The sequence below is a fragment of the Tamandua tetradactyla genome, chromosome 7, assembly GCF_023851605.1.
Source record: "Tamandua tetradactyla isolate mTamTet1 chromosome 7, mTamTet1.pri, whole genome shotgun sequence".
NCBI classification, from domain to species: Eukaryota; Metazoa; Chordata; class Mammalia; order Pilosa; family Myrmecophagidae; genus Tamandua; species Tamandua tetradactyla.
The window spans coordinates 4,388,121-4,407,975 of record NC_135333.1 but is presented as its reverse complement, the minus strand read 5'-3'; the positions used below and the strand labels follow the sequence as shown (position 1 = coordinate 4,407,975).

At 37.9% G+C, this 19,855-nt stretch overlaps 1 protein-coding gene across 1 annotated transcript in view; it reads right to left on the bottom strand.

Annotated features, from left to right (window-relative positions):
* Positions 1–19,855, bottom strand: part of SLC35F3 (solute carrier family 35 member F3) — a 135,641-nt gene that overhangs the window by 14,279 nt on the left and 101,507 nt on the right. Inside the window, exon 3 of the mRNA XM_077167804.1 lies at positions 503–722. Within this exon, the coding sequence (XP_077023919.1) occupies positions 503–722 (220 nt within the window). The remainder of the gene's footprint in view (positions 1–502; positions 723–19,855) is intronic.

Genomic DNA, 19,855 nt, shown 5'->3' with positions numbered 1-19,855 from the left:
CAATTTTACTCCTCATCTGGGGTCTGAAGGAAATAAAAAAGTCCCTCCACAGTTTAATTTAGTGCAAATATGTCCAGCCCACTGTGATGGTGAAGGACAGCCAGCTCAGCAGAGAGCTCCAGAGATGCATGTCCCAGCCATGCACACACTACAGACTGGAAAGCCACCTGCGAAAGAGGGAGTGCATGCAGAGATGGGAGCAGAGTACCCGTTCCCAGCGCTGGGTTCCCGGCCGCCGCACACTTTAAGGAATGCTTATTGAAATGCTTGAAATGAAAGGTGCTTTAATGAATGCTTGTCTAGTATGGTTTGCAAGCAAGAAGGTTTGCAAGGCACACCCAGAACTGGGCCCTCTGCCGGGCTCCTTTACTGCTGCAAATTGGAAGAAAAGTGGTCAGTAGCTTAGGCTTATGGCCCAACACATGGAGCTAAGCAAGCCAAATGGGCAGGTTTTGGTTGACATGACTGAGTGAGGGGAGAAGACAGATAATAAGGAACTTACCCTCACTCCCATGAACCTGTCCCTGAGAACGATCCATGAGAGCAAGAACACAAAAGCTTTGTTGCAGCAGAACAACACGGAGACATCCGTAGTGTTTATTTTCTTTATTGCATGTAAGTACAGGTAGTTTGTGAGTGTCCAAAGAACACCAAAGGGTGCTGCCTTGGTAAAAAACACCTTCAAAGTCAAGCCATTGTCTCCAAAAAAGCGACAGCATTCCCTAAAACAAGGAAAGAGAGGCAGTGTTATTATATTTTTGGGTTGAGACAGACCACTTTTTTGTTCCTATACCCAGTTTTTTTTTTTTTTTAGCAAATATAGAAAAGGGCAGATTTAAAGAAAATTGATTATTATTTTTAATAAGCATTTTTCTACTAAAGCTCTTCAATCTATTGCTTAACTCCATTGAAGAACAGGACACACAATGGTCTGGTGTCATGGATTGTTCCTTTTGTTCATTTTAGGTTTGGGACTGACGGCTCTACACAGAAGGTAATGTTGATAATTTGATCTGAACACCCCATTCTGTGGTGACTGATGAAGGGGTTCTGTCACTTGCTTAGGAAGAGAAGGAAGTCTCTAGACCTTTTTATGGACGAGGGATGGCTATTAGAAGAGAACTCATTGAAAGGTAATCTTCACACTTTGCCCTAAACTAGAATTGCCTTTGCAATGAAGCAAGAATAATGGATTCTTGAACAGAGCTACCACACATTTTGGCTACCATGTAAATAGTGTTAACTGAGGTCTATGGACACATTTTCTCTGGGAGGCCACTTTTGGGGTGTATTACCCGCCCCCCATGGGGATGTTCATGTTTCTGCCCCATCTAAGCATATAGCACAGGAGAAATAAGCAGATCTGGGAGTCCAGTGTCTTAGGAGAGAGGGGAAACTGGTAGAAGAAAGTTTTTCAAGGTCCTTGGTCCCGTGGGCAGATTTTAGGGGAAAGAATCATTGATATTGGAAACAATGTTTTTAAAAATAGTCATTCCTTCACATGAAGAAGAAGAAACCAGAGGAGGCTGCAGAGGGTTCGAGTGTTTGGGGAAAGTGAAGACAGTGGTTCTGTTGGGCATGATGAGCCCAGGCCAGGAGATGGATGAGTAAGGAAGTACCACGCCAACAGAGAGTACCACCCAGGAGATGGACGAGTAAGGAAGTACCACGCCAACAGAGAGTACCACCCAGGAGATGGACGAGTAAGGAAGTACCACGCCAACAGAGAGTACCACCCAGGAGATGGACGAGTAAGGAAGTACCACGCCAACAGAGGGTACCACCCAGGCTCACAGGGCATAGGGTAGCAGGGCTGAGCTCAGAGGTGAGTGCTGAGGACCAGCCCAGGAGTGGGGAGCCAGCTTACAAAGTGATTTAAAAGAGACTCAGGCCTAACTGAATAGCCACAAAAGCAAAAGGAAAGACATCACTATAGTCCACATATACAATGGTAAGGAATAGCTGCAGCCTGTGCCACTTAATATTAAAATGCGGCAGTAAAGAAGCAAAAGGAAAAAGATGAGCCAAAGGGAATTTGGTGGGAATCTTAACTTTATTTTGTTGTTTGTTCTGGCTATTGCTCTAAAATGACCTCTGCCTTTGTCCATTACTCAACTCTGAGATATCCACAAAAGAAACAGAAAACTCATTAGAGAAATGAATGAATGCCTGAGAGAATGGTGGAGAGGAAACACACTTACAGTTTTGTAAAGAGTGGTGTATTTAGTCACCCTTTCACTGATTTCAAAACGCTAGGCTATTTCTAAAAATATTAGCACCTGGGTAAAACATTCAAATTACTAAATTTAACATGAAACGAATTCAACTGAATTGCTTCCATTTTGGCTTTCAATAGATGCAACTTTCATCTGGGGGACAATGAAAATTCTAAATGAGATGATGACATTTACATTAGCCATATTTAACTTCATATAGTGGTGTTTCTATGTAGTATTTCCAAACCCCTTGCCATTCAACAGTCTTCTTTTCCCCAGGGACAGTTATCAGGGACGGCGTCCTTCATGTGTGTGATCAGAGTGCATATAAAGTGATACCAGTCCTTAAATGTGACCAACAGGAAATTCTTTCCTACCATTAATGCAACCTATTTTAACTATATTTAGAAGTTTGCTTAAGGCAATACTACACAGTAGGATTTCTACGTTCCACCTGACTCTATTATAAAAAAAAATTCATGTTGTGCCAGAGCCAGTTGGGCAGCTTACATCTTTTATGAGAATCTATGTTTGACTTCTCCAAAGTCTGATGGTTGTAGAAATGGTGAAGAGAGGGCAGGGGACCCAGACATGGCTGGGCAATAATAGCCCAAGTGGCCAATTGGAAGTGGGGAGGGGAATGGGGACACCAACCCGGAGATAGTATATGCAAGACAGCCCACTAGAGCTCTTTTGGCTCTTTGAGGATTCACAGATACAGATTATAGCTCAGGTGGGTGAAGTGTGGCTCTAATGAGGCCCAGCAGATTGGCCCCATGGGCCCCGAGCCTTGTTCTGTTTTAAGACCACACTGCACTAATCTGGGTCATCTGGTTCACCCATGTGTGCCCTTAATTGCAAGGGAAACCAAGAAAGATGATCAGTACAGATCCATTTTGGCTGGAGACCTCCTCTTTGTATACAAAGAATAGAGTAGAGTAGAAGCTCCCTTGACTGACTTTCACTTATCTGACTTGAAAGACGAATGCTCCTCATTCTCTCTGTAAAATTCATCTGCTGATGCTCTTGGCCAGCTAAATACTCAAGGCTGGCAGATTAGTATTCAGCATACCCACGGCATTCAGTTCCTACCAAACGAGCCATATGCAGACCAAGATTCAGACATATTTGTTTGCAATTCTACTTGTGCCAATTGCTCTTTGTTATTTGAATTACATAATTCAATTAATTATTTCATAAATCAGTGAGAACAGTGAGAAAACAATGTTGTTGCTTTTATGAAATCTAAGCTGAGAGCTTCAAGAAAGACTCAATAGAAGCAAGCAAGCAAGTCACTAAAAAATTGCTATTGAACTATGTGTGACTGAAACTTTATAAAATATAGGAGAACTGCAAAAATCTATGAAGATTCTGTACTCCCATTACTTGGCCAGCATCTACATTCTTGGTACTCTTTAAAGGACCCTGACTGGAATAACCTGGCATGGCGGGATTCGGATATCTTGTTATTTAATCAAATCAACAAATACTTGTTTAGCACTTGCTATACTCCCAATTTTAGACAAGACACTGTGGTGGGTAAGAAAAAAAAATAGTCCCTGCTCTTGAGAAGATTATGGTATAAGTGGGGAAATAAGACTGATCCCTCAATAGGAAGCAATACCAGGCCAAAGACAATCACAAGTTGGATGGTGGGGTCATAACAATTCTGTAGAATTCCTCTCCAGTGTAGACAGTTGGACAATCAGGGCAGGTCTCATAAGTGATGTGGAGTTTGACCATAACCTTGCAGGATTGGTAGGATTTACACAGGTGGAGGGAGAGAATATTTCTCGGAAAGACAAGAGAAAAAATTGTAACCATGAAACAAGGGAAAATTGCTAAAATTAGGCTAGCTGCACTGAAAAAATGAATAGAAGAGTTGGAATATAAACTCAAGATAATCAAAATAATTTCCTATTAAATATGAGAAAGAGAATGAGGAGAGTGAGAGAGAGAGAGGCAGAGAGAGATATAAGGAACAAAGGAAAGACAAAATTAGAAGGGTCAATACTAAACTAAAAGAAGCTGTAGAAAGAGAAGAGGGAGAAAATGAAGTGGAGGAAATTACTAAGGAGCAAATTCAAAAAAGTTTCTTAGAACTTAAGGACAAGAGTCTTCACAAAGAAGGTGCCCACCAAGAAATGAATGAAGAAAAAATTGCAACGAGGTACATCCTTGTGAAATAAAGGAATAAAGGTAAGACTTAAAAGCTTCCAATGAGAAAGAAACCAAAATAGTCAAGAGATTAAAAAAAAAAATCAAAACAACATCAGACTTGTCAAGGATAAAAATGGTAGCTGGCTTTTAAAACTTTTGAAGGAAAATTGTTTTCAAAGGAGATTTCTATAACAAGTCAACTATAAATCAAATGAGAGGGTAAAATAAGGACAGGCTGTACCAAAACATGGGGTAAACCAATGGAGAGGAAGACAGGAGGCAGGAAGTAGGTCACCAAATGCAGGCAGGCAGTGATGGAAGTCCCAGGACTAGACTTTCTGGAGACCAAAGAAGACCAGAAGCCGATTAAGCACAAGCAAACTACTTTTAGGTTTATGAAACAATGGAACATTGAAAAAAAAAAAAAGAGCAATCATTAAATGGAAGTCAAAGGTAAATGGAACAAAAGAGGAAAATAATGCCAGGAAAAATGCAGGGTGAATCACAAAAGGAGGCACAGTCATAGGCGCCACTTGGCTTAGCAGCGAGCCACGTGTGCTTGCCTATAATAGTGAAAACACCATTAGCCAAAAATTGGGACATTGTTCTGTTGGAGGGGATAGAAACAGGGAAAATGGGTGTGGGATGGGATGGAAATCAGTAGATGTCTATATCCAAGGAACACTGATACAAATATATAATTTAGGTCAACTGACATAAATACCAGGGGAAATATCCACAAGAGTTGAGAATGGCAGGGAATAGGGAGGTGTGGTGGGGCAGAAGTTGCAGTTTTTTTTTTTTTAACCATAATTCTTTTAGAATTATTTTGCTTTTTCCAAAGGATGCACATGTATTACATTGTTAAAAATTAATTACAAAACGCATAAGAGAAAGGTCAGGTTGCTGTGGTTGAAGGTGAAATGTAGGTGCTCTGAGAAAGCTTTGAGGAGTGTACTTTAAAGAGTACAGACATGGAGAAAACCTTCCATTAGAAATAAGGATGCTGAAGCCCAAACATTAAAGACATGCTCATGTTCAGACAGATATTTTTGCTAGAATCCAGGCCTCCAGACCTGTAGTCTGTGTTTATTCCTCCATGACCACTCTTAATTATCTCCTTTCTCTTCTGGGTCATTTTTAAAATCACCATTGATATATATTTTAAGCTTCTTCAACCCTGAAATACCTCCCAAATAAATGAAAGTGTCTCTGTCCAACTCATTTTTCTCTCTGTATCCTCTTTCAGAGCCTAACTCTCAGAACAGTTGTCTGCACTCATTTTCCCCATGTCCTCACCTAGCTCTCTCTTCATCACTCAAATCCAGTATCTGTTTGTACCACTCACCTAAGCCCCCAGACTGATTATTAGTGACCCTCTTATTGCTAAATCCAATAGGCACTTTCTAGTCCTCATCTCACTCTTGGGTGCCTCTAACATTTTTGACTGTTCCTGCTTTAAACAGCCTTTCTTCTTTGCTTCCAACTTAGCACACACCCCTTGGTTTCCTCTGAACCCTCCTCACCCTTCTAGGCATCCTCTGCAAGACCTTTTTGATATTTACTCAGGATTCTCCTCTGGTTCTTTTTCTTTTTGTCTTATAAAGGGTCACTGAACAATCTGATCTACTGCCATGGTTTCAAAGCCCAACAGATGACTACAGTCAAGACATTTCTGACACCATCTTGTCCTGCACATTCCCAGATGCTTCACAGCCCACTCGGGCTTCCCAAACTGAACTCAATATCTTCCACTTTAATCTCCCATCACTAACTGGTGATTCAAGTTTCTGACCATGCCAGATACTTGGGAATCATTCTTAACATCTTTTGCCTCATCACATCTAATTCATCACCAAGGTCTATAGATTATTTTTCCTAAATATCTCTTCTTCTCAGAGCTACAACAACGGTCCATGCTCCATCCTCTTTCACTTGGACTACTGCCACAGGAATCAAATCAATCGTCTCTCTTTGCTGTTTCCCCTGCTCCAATCCAAATCCATTCCATTCTCCATACCACAGTCAGAGAGACTCTTCCCTTTCTCCACTTTCCCCTTAGGATAATGTCCAAATTCCTCCTGGGCTTACCAGGTTCTGCCCCTTACCCAACCTGTAGCTTTATTTGCCAACACTTATCCATCCATACCCTTTTTAAGGCAGTCTGAACTCATGTAAGTTCCTGGAATTCAGTGTGCTCTCTTCCTCTGCTTTAGTCTCAATGGATGCTATTCCCTTTTTCCAAAACACTCCTTCCTTTTTCCTCTGTCTGGGTGGTTTCTTTACATCTATCGAGTACGAGCTCATATGTCCCTTTCAGTGATGCATCCCTGATATGTGCTCCCACAGTGCTCTGTACTCTTATCATAGCATACAGGACACTTTCTTATAATTGTACTTTATTGCAACTGCTTATTTAATGTCTGACTTCACTAGGACATAAGCTTTGTATGGGTGTTACATTTTTCTTCATCTTATAGCCTCGCAACCTGGCACATAATATATGTAAATAAACACATTTTTACAGAATGAATATGCTTATTTCTTTATGAAGGACAACGGGTTCTCAAACAATGATGCATAGACCACCAGTCTCAAGAAATGCCAGGGAGCATTTAAAACACATATTTCTTGGATTCAACCCTAGATGTACTAAATCATATAGTCAGGGGCCAGGATAATGTCAAGGATGGTGCGTTTATATGAGACACATTCTTGAAGTCATTCTAGGGTTTAAAACTGACAGAGCTGGACTAATTTTGCCACAGCAGCACTTTATTTCTGTTTGCCAGCTAATTTTAACACTACCACTTTCTATTTATAGTCCTCTTGGCCCGTCAGCATTAATATTGTGATACTTGTCTAACACTTAAGTTCTTGGGAATGTGACATTAGTTGAAATTTTATATACAAATGAAGCATTATTCATACCTATATATTGTTACTGTACATTTGCATAGAAGTGTGAGTGCACTGTATTAAAAATTTTTTTCTAGGTGATTATCATGTGCAACCAAATCTGGATTCAGAAGTTAATGCTGCCTCTCTTTCTTTTTTGTTTGCTTTAAGGCAAAACTATTTTTTAAAATTGAAGTACAACATACATTTTTTTAATGCACAAAAATTAGGTGTACAGTTTGATTAATTTTTATGAGGTGAAGCCACACATGTAACAAACCTCTCTACCAACATATAGAATATACCAGCACCCTGAACACCCCGTGCCTTCTCACAGCTATTATCTATCTCCCCCAAACATAATCACTATGCTAACTTCTATCTCCATAGCTTATTTTTTTTAATTTATAAAGGTGGAACCATACATATATACTCTTTCATGCCTGGTTCCTTTCACTCAATATTATATCCAAGAGATTCATCCATGCTGTTGTTGATAGCGCTAATTCACTTGTTGTATAGCTGTTGGGGATAGAGTCCCCCACAAAAGGCACATTCATGTCCCAATTCCTGGTCTTGTGGGTACAAAGCCATTTGTAAATAAGATCTTTGATCTTTGTTATTAGTTATTAGTTAAGGGGTGTGCCCAAACTGAATTAGGGTGGGGCTTAATTCAGCATGGCTGAAGCCTTTATACACAAAGGAAACTGAACACAGAAGGAGAAGCCACAGGGGGCAGCCAGGAGCTGGAAGTCAATGGAATCCAGAAGAGAAAAGAGATGATGCCACTCTCATGGCATGTGACAGAAAAGCCAAGGACCAAGGATCACTGGCAGTCAGCCCCAGAATGTCACAGTCTTTTGAGAGAAAGCATTGCCTTGCTAATGCCTCAATGTTGAATTCCTTCTAGACCCAAAACCATGAGCCAATAAATTTCCATTGTTTAAACCAACCTATTGTATGGTATCTGTTTTAGCAGTTGGGAAACTAAACCAATATTTAACTTTATGTCTATTATATAATTTGTGTAGCCATTCTACAGCTGATGGACAGTTGGGTGGCTTAGATTTCAAATACTGCTAAGAACATTCCTGAATATTTCACTTAGTGCACATATGTATGAATTTATGTTAGCTATATACCAAGGAGAAAAATGGCAGGGTTGTATGTATAGGGTAAGCTTTAGAAAATAGTGCCAAAGTCTTTCAAAGCAGCTGTGCCAACTTATACTTCCACCAATCTTTATGGGAATTTTAATCCATTTACAATTAATGTAATTACTGCTCTATTTGGGTTTAAATATTACATTTTAATTATATTTTCTATTTTTCCCATTTAATCTACTTTGCTTTTTTATGAGTTAATCAAATAAAAATATTTCATACCCCAACATATTAACTTGTTAAGGAATACATTCTTTTATTACTTTTCTAGTAGTAGATATTACAACATGAATTCCTGACTCCTTAGAATATACTTTCTTTGGTAATTTTATCACTTCTTGGACAATGCATGGACCTTCTAACACTACAATTCCATTTACTTCCTTACCATATTTTGGGCTATTATTGCCATGAATTTCAATCTACATATTTTAAAACCCTATGACACATTATTCCTACTGTTTTAAACAGTCAGTATTTATTTATATATAACCAAATATTTACTCTTTTTAAAGCTCATCATTCCTTCCTGAGTTATTGTGCTTCCATCTAGGATCATGTCCCTTTGCCTGAAGATTCCCATTATCTCTCTTTTAGAAAATATTTTTATTTTGCTTTTATTTTTTTAAAGGGTATTCTCATTGCATTTAGAAATCTTAGTTGAAAGTTATATTTTTTTCAGCCCTTTGAAAATATCATTTCATTGTTTCCTGGCTTTCAGTTTTTCTGTTGAGAAATCAATTGTAAATTCTTATTGTTGTTCTTTTGAAGATAATGTATCATTTTTCTATGGATTCTTTTCAGATTTTGTCTCTACTTTGATTTTCAGCAGTTTTTTATGCTGTGTCTAGGTATACCAGAAGCGCAATGCTGCTGATTTCTGTTTGGCTTCTATGATCTACACTTTGAATTATCAAATTCTGCAAGAGGATAAAAGCACCACCAAATGAAAGGTGTTTCCCTTTACATTGGGATCTTGGCGCTTCAAGTTCTGGCAGTATTGGTTGCTTTTTGATGCTTTCAAATGGCAGTTTAAAATGTTTTATCCAACTTCTGCAATTCTTCTCTGATGGAGGGTTAGTCACAATAAATCGTCTCTCTTTTTCAATCAGCTAAAATGTAGAGACTTTAAGGAAGTTCTGAAATAGCCCTGGGTAAGTGATAATAAACAAGCTATACTAATGGCAAACTGATGATTCCTGGGCTTCACTTCAGTGATTCTGTATCAGTAGGTCTGGTATAAGGCATAAGAATTTATATTTTTTAAGACGATGCTTAGGAAATTCTGATAAATCTCATGTACATCCAAGTTATTCTAGATTACCATTTCTCAAAGTGTAGTGAAGGACCACCTGGTTCAGTAATACCTGTGGCACTTGTTATCATCCTAGTCTAAGCTACCACAATTTCTTCCTAGAATTAGTATTATCCCTGTTTCTACTTTTTTCTCCCCCTTTTAAAACACAAGTCACTGCCTTCACAATGCTCATATTTTGGTAGAAGAACTCAGACAATTTTTAAAATGTAAACATATAACATGTCAGAGAGTGCTGAGTGCAAATGATAAAGTAAAACGCAGGTCAGACCATGTAATTTCTTTTCTTGAAACCTTCCATTGGCTTCATGACTTTTTCAAAGGACAACATAAAATTTTCTCCAAGGTTTACGAAGGCCTAGCATGATCTTGCCCCACACCCCCTTCCCACCTCTCTTACCACTTTCCACCTCATTTATACCACGCCAGCCACACTGCCCTCCTTGCTATTCCCTGAATGCACCAAATGTGCTCCTGCTTCAGGACCTCTGCTCCGGCTGTTCTCTCTGGAATGAGCACACGGTTCTCTCTCTTACCCCTCCAGGCCTCTTATCTCTGAAGAGCCCTTCCCAGCCACCTCTCTAAACTAGTAATATCACTATCTTGATCACTCCCAGCACATCTGATACCCTTCATTTACTTTATCATTTGCACTTATCACTCTCTGACATGTTAAATATTTACATTTAAAAAACTGTCTGAGTTATACCAAAATATGAGCATCACGAAGGCAGGGATTTTTATTCACTGCTGCATTTCCAGTACCTTTAGAATAATACCGTACGCATTGTAGGTATTTTATAAATGTTTGTTCACAGAACGAGTTTCTGTTCCCATACCAGACTGCTGAATCAGAATTTGGATGGGTCCTGGAATCTGCATTCTAATCAATTATCTCAAATAATATTTATGCATCCCAAATAGAACCAATGTGATGTCTTTCCAAAAAAAGCTGGTTTTAAAAGACGAAGTTTCTTTCTTTTTTCAAACATAAATCAACCAAGCCTATAAACATCATCCACCCTTCGCATAGTGGTTTGATGGTACATACCCCAGAGAAACGTGTTTCTTAACTTAATCCATTCCCATGGATGTGAACCCATTGTATGTAGGACCTCTCATGCGGTTACTTCAGTCAAGGTGAGGCCCCACTCAGGATGGGCCTTAATCCTATCACTGGAGTCCTTTATAAGCAGAATGAGAGAGAGAAAGTCACGAGAAGTGAGAAGCTGAAAACCAACAGAACCCAGGAGAGAAGGTATTTCAGGGAAGCAGTGATCAGCAGGGTTCAGCAGAGTCTCTTGTTGGGAGGTTTACAGAAAGAGGCTGTAGGCCCTTGGAAATGCTCATGAAAAACACTCCGAATGGGGACAGAAAAGCAACCACGAGGACAGAAAAGCAGGGCTAATACACTGACTCCACCACTGGGGACTGGAAAATGCCCATTAGCAACCTTGTCATGAGGGTTTGTAGTAAACGCTAAGGGTAGGATATAGTATAATTGTAATTTTGTAAAAATTGCCATTCTTTAGCTTCTTGCTTCTAAAACAAATGGCATGTGGTAAAACAAACAAAACATAAACAGAACTCAGAGTTCAGAAGGATCCTGAAAATTAGGTATCATCCACTCCCAATTTCCAATCCCCTTGTTCTCCTCAGAGTCAATCATTATGTCCACTTTTTCTTGCCTTCTTCTGAATACTCTACTCAGATACAGACATAAGTACATTTATATATATAATCTCAATGCACAGCTATTTATATATAATTTAATTACGCAGCAAATGGAATTATAAGCTTGTCCACAGTGTAATTTAGGAGATTAAATAATTTCCTCACCTTTCAAGAGTGCTAATTAAAGAACCATAGCCTGGACTGGCCTTAGGCAGGATGGCCTGTTGGCTATTGCATATGCCTGCATGCCAGGTATATTCATTTGCCAATGCTGCCGGAAATCAATACACCAGAAATGGAACAGCTTTTAAAAAGGGAATTCAATAAATTACAAGTTACAATTCTAAGGCCCTGAATATATCCAAATTAAGGCACCAGCAAGAGGCTACCTTCACTCAAGAGAGGCTGATGCCATCTGGAATACCTCTGTCAGCTGGGAAGGCACATGGCTGGCATCTGCTGGTCGTTGTTTCTGGTTCTGTTGCTTCCAGCTTTTGATGCCAGTGGGCCTCTTTAAGCATCTGTGGACCTTCATTTAGCTCTTCTAGGACACATCTCTGGGTTCTGGCTTGCTTAGCATCACATGGGAAGGCACATGGCGACATCTAATGGGCTCTGCCCTTGTCTAGGCATCTCCTCTTTCTGTGGGCACTTCAAGCATCTCCAAACATCTGTATCTCTGTCAGCTCTGAAGCAAGTGTTCTCCAAGCGTCTGCAATTGAGATTTCTCCAGCGTTTCCCCTTTAAAGGACTCTAGCAAACTAATCAAGACGCACCTTGGATGGGTGGAGTTACATCTCCATCTAACCCAAAGGTCACACCCACAACTGGGTGCATCACACCTCTGTGGTGATAACCTAATCAGAAGTTTCCACCCTACAGTATTGAATCAGGCTTAAAAGAAATGGCTGCGCCACAAGATTGTATCAGGATTAGAACATGGCTTTTCTGGGGTACATAAAGTTCAAACCAGCACACCAGCCTACCTGGCAAAGAGGAAAGGGAGAATTAGAGGAGAATAGTCAAATTAAAGAACATGTAAAGGGTGGGCCACGATGGCCCAGCAGGCAGAGTTCTCGCCTGCCATGTGGGAGACCCGGGTTCAGTTCACAGTGTTGCCCATGCAAAAAAAAGAACATGTAAAGTTCAGTGCCATGAGGAAGCTACATTTTCATTCCAAAGAAATGATACAGTTAGATTCCTCTTCTCCATAAGAGGTTTCCAAAATATTAAATTTGTGGGACAGTTATTTCCTTCCTTAAAACACTTTTAAAAAATATGACACAGTATAGAAGAAAATTTTGAAAAGAGAAAAGAAATTTTACTCCTGATAAAATCATTTCAACACAACTGGTGACTGCTGAGATTGTATATATTTTCTTCAAGGTTTTCCCACGTACATATGTTTTTATGCAGATGTGATTGGGCTGCATATGTAAGTCCACATCTCGCTTTTTATTTAATCATGTCTCATAAGAAGGTCCCATGATGCCATGTGGTTTTCTACCGCTGTTTTATTTTCTTCCTTAAACTAGTATTTTGAAATAATCTCAAATTTACAAGGCTTTGCAAAAATAATGCAAACCTCCAACATATCCCCACCCCCCAGATATCCAGATCCACTAATTTTAACATTTTGCTTGTCCCTGTCTTACTCTCTCTCTGTATCTGCCTGCCTATTTTGTGAACATTTGAGGGTAGATTGCTTACATCATGCTACTTGAATATGTAATACTTTCACGCACATTTCCTAAGATCAAGGATATTCTCTTATGTAAGTACCTTAAGTATAGTTAACATCTAATTGTTTTCTACAGCTGCATAGATATCGGCATAAGTAGCCTACCCCCATTATAGGTGCTATGCTTTTTTCCAACTTTTGTCCATTATAGAAAAAAGGTGATAAATACCTTCATGCTTATATTTTCCACAAATTTTATAATTTTCCCTAAAGAATTATTGCATTTATAAAAGAAAGTTGGGGGGTAGGGTTGTAAATGACAAAAGTATTTTCTATAAAAGCCACCAGAGACTCACCTGACTAGGACATATCTATATAATTAACTATATTAGGAAGAAAACAGGTGCCATGAAGAGATTGAGGCTCCAGTTCCCTGGGGTGTACAGATGAAAAATGAACATCCAAAGAGTAGATTCCAAAACTTCAGCATATACTGAATGAATTTACTGGAAGAGAGATGGCAGCATGGCCTATAAGCACAGCGTATTTATATAGTCCGTTGTCACTTGCATCTTCAGTCATAGTCTCAATGGACAGATTGTAAGGTGGCTGTAAAAGATTTTCACTCCAGCATGAGGTAGGAAAGCTGCAATCAATTTCGTGATTTAAAAATTTTAAATCAATTTTGTGATTTAAAATTAAAATCTTTCTAAAAGACAAAACCAGAGTGAAGTTCAGCTATAAGTAGTAAACTGCTGGGTAAATGTTTACATGCTTTTATTGGAGAGATTTGTGGATTTTTAAAAAGAGTTTTTCTGGAACGTTATGCTAAAAGAGGCAGCAGAGACCAGTTTCCAATGTCATGAATTAGACTTGTTTATTTTGAAAATTTTAAGGTTAACTTTGGGGGTGGTGGTAAATATAGTAGTTTTTCCATAGGAATTACTACTGCTAATAAGTAAGTGAAACATGCTTGCATTTTCCATAAGTATGTTCAAATGTTACACATCTTCCCTTCCATGGCGGATTCAGGCTTAGCTAATGAATCCTTGCATATTAGAATTAAGTTGTAAAGACTTGTCTAAACAAACATGAAGATTAACTTTTACAGTAAAACCACAAACAAAATATAAATCGTTTTATTAGCTACACATTATAGGTCTTAGTGCTTTGTTAATAGTGAGTCCCCAAATTGTCTTTAGGTCTGTTTGAAATTGCACCCATCTGACTATCCATCTGTCTACTTACCTATCTAGTCATTGGTGAGTTTTCGAAACAAATACCTAAGACGTTTAGAAAGAGAAAAAACATAGGCCTTCCATGATGTCAGTGCTGATGCCCTTTGGAAAGAGATTTGAGAGAACTGGAAGTCATTTATAGTATTCCAGGGATTTTGGCACCTGAGATTTTTTTCCTGAGGAACGGTCCAACCTTAATCACAAGGTTTTTGAGAGGGCGCATTTGAGAAGCACAGACTGCACCTATGTCCCAGTAACTAGGAATTTCACAGTCTCCTCCCTAGGCACATAAATATTTTTTGGTTTGGCCTCTGCTGATGACTGCATGCACAATCAAACAGCACAAGTATCTGGAAGGAGAGAGTGCCAGCTCCGGAGGACTGTCTGGTTCACAAGGCCCCCAGCTAAGTTGCTAGGTTCACAGTGAAACGATACTGTCTTCTGTACCAAAAGGGAACCCCAAAGCAGTGAAAGACAGGAATGATCAACTTCCATTTATGTCTGGAGACTAAAGTCCCAACTGAAGAAGTGTGGCTACTCAGGAAGGATGGAGCCTCAGAACAGCCCTATCTGAAATAGCCTCTCGATATTAGAAACCATTCTGCCAATTCTAGGGAGTTCACTTAAATAGCTGTTGATATTGTGAAATAAAACTTCTCTTATTATTATTTGCTTCATTTTTTTTTTAAATTAGAGAAGCTGTGAGTTTACAAAACAATCATGCATAAAATACAGAATTCCCATACCATCACCACCTTGCACGGCATGTGGAACATTTGTGACAAGTGATGATAGCATTAAAAAAATAATAATTGTACTATTCTTTTCAACAGTAGTTACCTTTGTTACAATTGATGAAAGATTATTAAAATAATTCTAACTATCATGTCTTATTTATAGTAAGTGTATTTCCCATAACCGCCAACCTATTATTTATGCCTTGTATTAGTACTGTGCATGTGTTATAATTCATGAATGAACCTTCTTATACTTGTACTATTAACTAGAGTTCATCATCTACAACAAGGTTCCCTATGTTGTACAGTCCTATGTTTTCTCTTTTAATTATTATTCAAATAATACATACAACCTACAGTCTTCCCTTTAAACCACAATCACCTCTAATTCAGTGCTGTTAATTACAATTGCAATAATGTGCCATCAGTCTAAAAAGAAATTTCATACAAGTTAAGCTTCGACTCCATATTACTGGAACTCAATTTACCTTCTGGTAACCTCCATTCTAGATTTCAACACTATGCGTTGCTTATTATAATCAGTTCATAAAAGTGGGATCATGCAATATTTGTCCTCTAGTGTCTGACTTTTTCACTCAACATAAAGGCCTCAAGGTTCATCCATGTTGGTTTGCATGTCAGGACTTGGTTCCTTTTTTATGACTAAATAATATTCCACCACGATAATATTCCATAACACACGCACACACACACACATATTTTGTTTATCCATTCATCACGTGAAAGACACTTGGGTTGCTTCTATCTTTTGGCAGTTGTGAATAATGAACTTTGGTGTGTAATTGTCTATTCAAGTCCCTACTTTCAGTTCCTCTGGGTATATCCTACTAGCAGGATTGCCAGATCATATGGTAATTCTAGCTTCCTGAGGAACTGCCAAACTGTCTTCCACAGCAGCTGCACCATTCTACCTTCCTACTAGCAATGAATGGATATTCCTATTTTTCCACATCCTTTCCTGTCTAATGTTTTTTTTTTTTTTAATAGTCGTCATCCTTGTGGGTGTGAAATGATATCTGCTTGTGGTTTTTTTTTTTTTTTAACATGGGCAGGCACCGGGAATTGAACCCGGGTCCTCGGGCATGGCAGGCAAGCATTCTTACCTGCTGAACCACTGTGGCCCGCCCTCTGTGGCTTTGATTTGCATTTCCCTAATAACTAGTGATGTTGAGCATCTTTTCATGTGCATTTTAATCATTTGTATTTCCTCTTTGAAAACATGCCTGTTCAAATCTTTTAACCAATTTTAATTGGGCTGTTTGTCTTTTAATTGTCGTGTTGTAGGATTTCTTTATGTATTTTGAATATTAAACTCTTGTCGTATATATGTTTTCCAAATATTTTCTCCTACTGAGTATTTGTCTTTTCACTTTCTTGATAAAGTCCTTTAATGCACAAAAGTTTTTAATTTTGAGGAGGTCCTATGTATCTATTTTGTTTTTCATTGTTTGTGCTTTGGGTATAAAGTCCAAGAAACCATTGCTTACCACTTCAAGGAAGATATTGAAGATGCCTACCTACATTTTCTTCTAGGAGTTGTACAATTCCATTTGTTCTATTGTTAAATATATCTGTCCTTGTGCCAGTGCCATGATATCTTGGCCACTGTAGCTTTATAACATGCTTTAATGTCAAGAAGTGTGAGTCCTTCATTTTTTGTTTTTGAGATGTTTTTGGCTATTTTGGGACCCCTTAACCTTCCAAATAAATTTGGTAATTGGCTTTTCCATTCTGTAAAGTAGGCTATTGGGATTCTGATTGGGATTGTATTGAATCTGTAAATTAATTTGAGTAGAATTGAAATCTTAAAGATATTTAGTCTTCAAATCCATGAACATGGAGTATCTTTCCATTGATTTAATTCTTCTTGGATTTCTTTTAGCACTATTTTGTAGTTTTCTATATACAAATCTTTTACACTTTTGGTTACATTTATTCCTAGATATTTGATTATTTTAGTTACTATTGTTAATGATTTTTTTTCTTGCTCTCCTCCTTAGAAAGCTTAAAACTAGTAACTAGAAACACTAGTTTCTGCGGCTGATCTTTTATCCTTCTACTTTGATGAAGTTGTTTATAAGCTGTAGTAGTTTTATTATAGATTTTTTGGGACTTTCTATATATATACGATCCTGTCATCTGCAAATAGTGTAAGTTTTACTACTTTTACGATATGGAAGCCTTTTATTTCTTTTTCTTGCCTAATTTCTCTGGCTAGAACTTCAGGCACAATGTTGAATAACAGTGGTGACAGTGGACATCCTTGTTTCATTCCAGATTTTAGAGGAGAATCTTTAGGTCTTTCACCACTGAATACAATGTTAGCTTTGGGTTTTCCATATATGCCCTTTATTATGTTGAATACATTTCTTTCTCTGCCTATCTTTTGAAGTGTTCTTATGGAGAAAGCATGCTGGATCTTGTCAAATGCCTTTTCTGTGTCAATTTAGACAATTATGTGGGTTTCCCCTTTGATTTGGTAATGTGATGTATTACATTAATTGATTTTCCTGTGTTAAACCACCCTTGCATACCTGGGATAAAACTCACTTGTTCATGGTGTATAATTATTTTAATGTGCTATTGGAGCTGATTAGCAAGTATTTTGTTGAGGACTTTTACATCTTTACCATAAGAGAAATTGGTCTGCAGTTTTTTTTTTTTTTTTTTTTGTAACATCTTTTCTGGCTTTGGTTTAGAGTGATGTTGGCATCACAGCATGGGTTAGACGGTGTTCCTGCCTCTTCAATTTTTTGGAATAGTTTCAGCAGGATTATTATCAATTCTTCTTGGAATGACTGCTAGAATTCACCTGTGATACTATCTGGTCCTTGAGGGTTTTTTTTTTGTTTTTGTTGTTGGGAAGTTTTTGGTGACTGATTCAATCTCTTTATTTGTAATTGCTCTGTTGAGGTCTTCTATTTCTTCTAAAGTCAGTGTAGGTTATTTGTTGTGTTTTTTTTTTTATTTATAAAAAGTTTTTTTTTATTAATTAAAAAAAGAATTAACAAAACAATTAGAAATCATTCCAATCTACATGTACAATCAGTAATTCTTAATAACATCACATAGTTGCATATTCATCATTTCTTAGTACATTTGCATCGATTTAGAAAAAGAAATAAAAAGACAACAGAATAAGAATTAAAACAATAATAGAAAGAAAAAAAACAAAAAAAACAAAAACAAAAAACCTATACCTCACATGCAGCTTCATTCAGTGTTTTAACATAATTGCATTACAATTGGGTAGTATTGTGCTGTCCATTTCTGAGTTTTTATATCCAGTCCCGTTGTACAGTCTGTATCCCTTCAGCTCCAATTATCCCTTCTCTCTTTTTTTTTTTAATTAACGGAAAAAAAGAAATTAACCCAACATTTAGAGATCATACCATTCTACACATGCAATCATTAATTCTTAACATCATCACATAGATGCATGATCATCATTTCTTAGTACATTTGCATTGGTTTAGAAGAACTAGCAACATAACCGAAAAAGATATAGGATGTTAATATAGAGAAAAAAATAAAAGTAATAATAGTAAAATCAAAACAAAACAAAAACCTATAGCTCAGATGCAGCTTCATTCAGTGTTTTAACATGATTACTTTACAATTAGGTATTATTGTGCTGTCCATTTTTGAGTTTTTGTATCTAGTCCTGTTACACCGTCTGTATCCCTTCAACTCCAATTGCCCATTATCTTACCCTGTTTCTACCTCCTGCTGGACTCTGTTATCAAGGACATATTCCAAATTTATTCTCGAATGTCTGTTCACATCAGTGGGACCATACAGTATTTGTCCTTTAGTTTTTGGCTAGACTCACTCAGCATAATGTTCTCTAGGTCCATCCATGTTATTACATGCTTCATAAGTTTATCCTGTCTTAAAGCTGCATAGTATTCCATCGTATGTATATACCACAGTTTGTTTAGCCACTCGTCTGTTGATGGACATTTTGGCTTTTTCCATCTCTTTGCAATTGTAAATAATGCTGCTATAAACATTGGTGTGCAAATGTCCGTTTGTGTCTTTGCCCTTAAGTCCTTTGAGTAGATACCTAGCAATGGTATTGCTGGGTTGTATGGCAATTCTATATTCAGCTTTTTGAGGAACCGCCAAACTGCCTTCCACAGTGGTTGCACCATTTGACATTCCCACCAACAGTGGATAAGTGTGCCTCTTTCTCTGCATCCTGTCCAGCACTTGTCATTTTCTGTTTTGTTGATAATGGCCATTCTGGTGGGTGTGAGATGATATCTCATTGTGGTTTTGATTATCTCATTGTGGTTTTGATTGTTGTGTTTTTAAGAAATTGTCTATTTCATCTAAGTTGTCTAATTTGTTGGCATACAGATGCTTATGATATCCTTTTGTGATCCTTTTTATTTCTGTGGGATCAGTCATAATTTCTCCCCCTCTCATTTCTGATTTTATTTATTCGCATCTTCTCTCTTTCTTTGTCAACCTTGCCAATGGTTTGTCAATTTTGCTGATCTTCTCAAACAACCTACTTTTGGTTTTGTTAATTCTCTGTTATCTTTATATTCTCAACTTCATTTATTTCTGGTTTAATCTTTGTTGTTTCTCTCTTTCTGCTTGTTTTGGGATTACTTTGCTGTTCTTTTTCAAGTTCCTTCAGGTGTGCAGTTCGATCTTTCATTTTAGCTCTTTCTTTTCTTATTTTTTATTTTTACTGCCAACCATTTAGGGCTATAAATTTCCCTCTCAGCACTGCCTTCACAG